Source organism: Phaseolus vulgaris, chromosome 7 (genome assembly GCF_051622355.1).
Source record: "Phaseolus vulgaris cultivar YP4 chromosome 7, ASM5162235v1, whole genome shotgun sequence".
NCBI classification, from domain to species: Eukaryota; Viridiplantae; Streptophyta; class Magnoliopsida; order Fabales; family Fabaceae; genus Phaseolus; species Phaseolus vulgaris.
Genome location: NC_143504.1, coordinates 44,820,427 through 44,825,427, shown reverse-complemented (window position 1 = coordinate 44,825,427; position 5,001 = coordinate 44,820,427). Strand labels below are relative to the sequence as shown.

Below are 5,001 nucleotides of genomic sequence, written 5' to 3'. Positions count from 1 at the left end.
CAGAACAGAGATTTTGCAGGTTCTTCCTGGGTCGATTGCCAAAAACTTCTGGCCTAAACTTTGGTACAACGTAATTACATAAACACGACAAAAATTGAGAACATTCAATCACATATGTCACAGGGTTTAACTTTTGGGCAAAATGAAAAATAAGTTCGTCTTCTTTCCACTACCGGTCATCGTCGAATTCAAACTTAATCTATGAATGGTGAGTCTGATCCTAATCAAAATTTTGTGCATGTTATAACCCAGCAAGTTGAAATATATATAATTCACATTCAAACAGTATCTGGTAATAATTTACATTTCACTCCGTTCTTTCTATCACAGAACAAAGACACTTGTAACCATAACCAAACACACCCAAATTGATTCCAGGCAACTCCAAGACTAACCCTAAAATCAATTAAATTAAAAAAGAACCTCCCCAAGGTTCGAACCGCTATCAGTGTTCGCCGAGAGACTCGTCGTTCTGGTTATCCTCCACCGTAGCCGGCTGCAACAGCAGTGCCGTGAACGGCATGTGCCGATAGCCGTTCGACGCCGCGAACTCCATCCCCGGCGGCGGGGACAGGTCGAGTCGGCAACTTGGCGGCGCCATGGAGAACATTCCCTGCCCGCCTACCACCGGTACCGAGACGGAGGACTCAGAGGAGGGAATGGAGGTTGCTACGGAGGATATGGGAGCAGAGGGGACGGTTCCGGAGCCAGTGGCTGCGATGATGGAAGGCTCGGCGTGGCGGAGGAGCCACTCGATGGTCTCACCGTCGGAGCGGTGGCCGAGCTCGCGCGTGAGCTGGAAAATTCGGGCGGCGCAGAGCGGAGGCATTCGGACGCGGCGGCCGCGGCCGTTGACCTTGGTGTGGCGGTCCTTGGTGGAGCGCGTGACGGCGGCTGAGGTCCTCTTAGTGACGGCAAGTGACGGCGCAGTTGGTGGGGAATCGGAGGTGGTAGTTGTGGAGAGTTTGGTTTCGGAGTGAGGGAAATTTTGTAGGACAACATGTGAGGTCATTGTAGGGTTTGAGGAAATTGGGAATTTAGGGCTTTGTGTGTTGAAATTGTGACCCCACAAAGAGTGAGTGAGGGGTTATATAGTAATAGTTGCGTGGATTTGAGGTGAGTGGGCCTTCACTTTTGCGTTTTCAAATCTTCGCACCTCTCCACTATCCCCAACCTAATTCATAAACAATCCTCCTTTTTCCTTTTTTACTAGTAAGATTAGAGATTATTAATAAGAATAATGATATATTCATAACTCATATTTTTTACAATCATATTGTAATTTTTAATAATATTATTTTAATATTTTTTATATTATTTAATTTAAATTTATTTTTTATTATATATATTTATTTTTAAACTCATCACATCAATTCTTTAAATTTATTAATAATTACTAAATCCTTTCAAATCTAAATCAACATCCTGCAATTATATTTTCTTACCAATATATTATTATTTTATATGAATTATTTTCTTATGTTTTAAAGACATTATTTTTGTTTAATACTTTATTTATAATATTTCCCAATTAATAATAGTTTATCATTAATCTATGTGACAGTATAAGATGTAAAACATTAAATTTTTAAATGGTTAAAATGGATAAATATAAATTTCAATTCGTTTGTGATTTTTTTTATCAAAATATATGCTATTTATTGTGGTATTTTATTACATGTCATAGAATCAATAAAGGTAGTTGTATTTATAAGGATATATATATATATATATATATATATATATATATTAGGAAAAATGAATCTACATTATTAACGATTAATGATAATTATAGATTATTTAACTGATTATGAATTATTTTGATCAAGTGTTAATTAAATACTTTAAACTAACTTATTTAGAAATTACATTATTAATGATTATAGATACCTAATGTACTTTTGGTAAAGTAAGTTAGTTATTAATTTATTTAACTGATTAATGAATTATTTTGATCAAATGTTAATTAAATATTTTAAACTGACTTATTTAAAAGTTACATTATTAAGAATGTATTTTTGGTAAAATCAATAAGTTAGTTATTGATTTATTTAACTGATTATAAATTATTTTGATAAAGTGTTAATTAAATATTTTGTAACTTATTTAGAAATTACATTATAACAACTAACACTACAAGAAGTTCATTAAATAACAATTAAAATTAAAGACTAAAGATAATTAGATACTATTTTAGAGATTAAAAAATTATTTGTATTTAAAGTGGTTTTTATTATTAATAAAAATTTATAGAATGGTTTCTAAATTAACATCTAAACTAGCTACCAGGATTTTAGTTACTAATATTTTAGATTCTAAATTAATCTCAATTAATGTTTTACAAACTAATTTATAATATAAATTATTAGTAGCTAAAACTTTGGTAGCTAATGATTAGATACTAATTCAAAAAATATTTTATAAATTTTTATTAATAATAGAAATTATTTTAGATACCAATAATAATTTTAGTCTCTAAAATATCTCTAATTTAATTTAATAGTAACTAATTAATTTGTTCTCTAAAATTAGTTTCAATTTGATGATTTTCTTGTAGTGTAATGTACTTTTGGTAAAATCAATAAGTTAGTTATTAATTTTTTTTAACTTATTTATGAATTATTTTGATCAAGTGTTAATTAAATATTTTAAAGTAACTTATTTAGACATTTCTATGTTATAAACTAGAAGTTACTTTAACTGGGTATTTTTTATGTGGTTCAAAATAAAATAGATCACCTAATGTTATGTAAAAATTATTCACATATGAAAATTATAAAAATATATTTAAAATGATGGAATACATTTGCCCATAAGTTGGAAAACTCTTACCCAAAACAATTGTGACGCCTAGTATAAGAAAATCATAGACAATAACAAAAAAATCAGTCACTAATTAATTCAGTGACCAAATTTAAAATTTTGTACTAAAAAAGTTAAACTCAGGTCCATAGAGTATACAAAAGCTTGTAACCACTATACATTTAACTTATGATTACTATTATTATTATTATGTTATTATTACTATTACTATTATTTTTTTATATAAAAAAATTTTCATTTTAGGCATCACTATGCTACTTGACATCTCAGTTAGGCTGACATCTCAAGTAATAACAATCATTTGCTATCACATGAAAAAAAATATTATTAAAAGAAAAAAAAATAAAAAAAAATACAAAAATATGGGAGGAATAGACCAAAACCCATATGTTAACAAAAATGATACATATGTAGACTATATTAATAAAGAATTCTAAGGACAGACTAGATGAAAGCCTATTATACCAATGAAAGGATTCTCTATGAATAAATCCTAAATTAACCAACTTATTAGTACACGCATTGCCTTCACGAAAAATATGAGTAACCCTAAACCTGATTTGTCCACAGTAATTAAGACAAGTATCCATCGATTACGAAACATCCAATGAACATTTGTCCTAGCAGTAAACGCAACACAAACCAAGTCAGAGTCACATTTCATCCATACATCAATAAGACCCAACTTTTGAGCTTCCTCCAAAGCATATATAACTCCATAAAATTCAACAACCAAACCAGTCTGGACGTCAAGAAACACAGAGAAAGCTCCAATAAACTCACTCATACTCCCATGGAAAATACTTCCACAAGTGGCAAGACCTGGATACTATTATTATTAATATTATTATTTATAATATTAATAATAATATTATTAATAATAATGTTATTATTTAAATTTAAATTAATATTATTATTAATACTATTAATATTAATATTATTATTGATATTGCTATTATTATTATATTTATTGGTACTATTAATGCTAACATTATTATTATTATTATTATATTTATTAGTATCATTAATGTAGATATTAATATTATTATTAATACTATTAATATCAATATTATTATTGATGTTGCTATTATTATTATATTTATTAATATTATTAATGCTAACATTATTATTATTATTATACTTATTAGGATTATTAATGTGATATTAATATTATTATTAATTATATTATAACTATTAATATTATTATCGACTCTACAAGAAAAAAAAATGATTTTAACGAGGTTTTATTTTACATTTTCCAAGGTTAAAACCTCTATTAAGTCATTTATAGGGTTGTAGTTTCCCTCGCTAAATCATCTGTAGGGAACGTGTTTCCAAGGTTTTTTTGAACCTTGGGAAATGTTTTCGGAACCTTTGTTAAATACCATGGTTTTAAGAACCTCCGTAAAATATCATGGGTTTCAACACCTTCGTTAGATACCACGAGTTTAAAAACCTCTAAAAAATAGCATGAGTTTAAAAATTTCTTAAAATGACTTGTTGTTTGAAATAACCTTCAACCCCAATTTTCACCATCTCTAGATCTAACGATCCTCCTACAAACACACAACTCTCCTACACAGACTCAATGGCAACTGACGATAGTCCTACCAAGGCATCACAATTCAGCCACACTTAGGTTTATTATATACAAGGAGAAGAAACAGTAAATAAGACATTGTCTTCTTCTTACTCTAATATTGCTTCTTCCATCACCTTATTGTTCTCAACTTGGGTCACAAGCCACTGTTACCTAGCTCAACAACAATTGGTGTTTATCACTGTTTTATATATCTTAATAATTGCATTATTTGTTGGATGTGGGTTTCAAAGCCACGTGTGTTCTTGGCTAAAGATTATAAGAACATATTGTAAGGAGAAATTAACTTTATTACTTCTCACTTTCACAATGAATTAATTATTTGATGCATTTTAAAATAAAGACCTTAATTTAAAACATTTCAAAATTATGATAATTAAATATTAACAATCATAACTAAGACTAAATATGTACATAAAAAATTAAAACAAAATAAGTTAGGTTTTTTGAAGTATGAGCTTGTAAAAAAAACTATGAATTATATAAACCAACTACATCAATCATACAAAATATGCAAATATGACTGAAATACTTATTATCCAAGGTTATTTTGCTGAGTAATTAAAATAATTTTTTTA

General features: G+C 28.8%; 1 protein-coding gene across 1 annotated transcript; it reads right to left on the bottom strand.

Annotated features, from left to right (window-relative positions):
• Positions 1-256: 256 nt before the first annotated feature.
• LOC137828818 (TCP family transcription factor) lies at positions 257-1,075 on the bottom strand. The gene has a single exon (XM_068635537.2). It carries the CDS (start codon positions 1,010-1,012, stop codon positions 446-448), a length of 567 nt encoding a protein of 188 aa, XP_068491638.1. The 5' UTR covers positions 1,013-1,075; the 3' UTR covers positions 257-445.
• Positions 1,076-5,001: the final 3,926 nt, after the last annotated feature.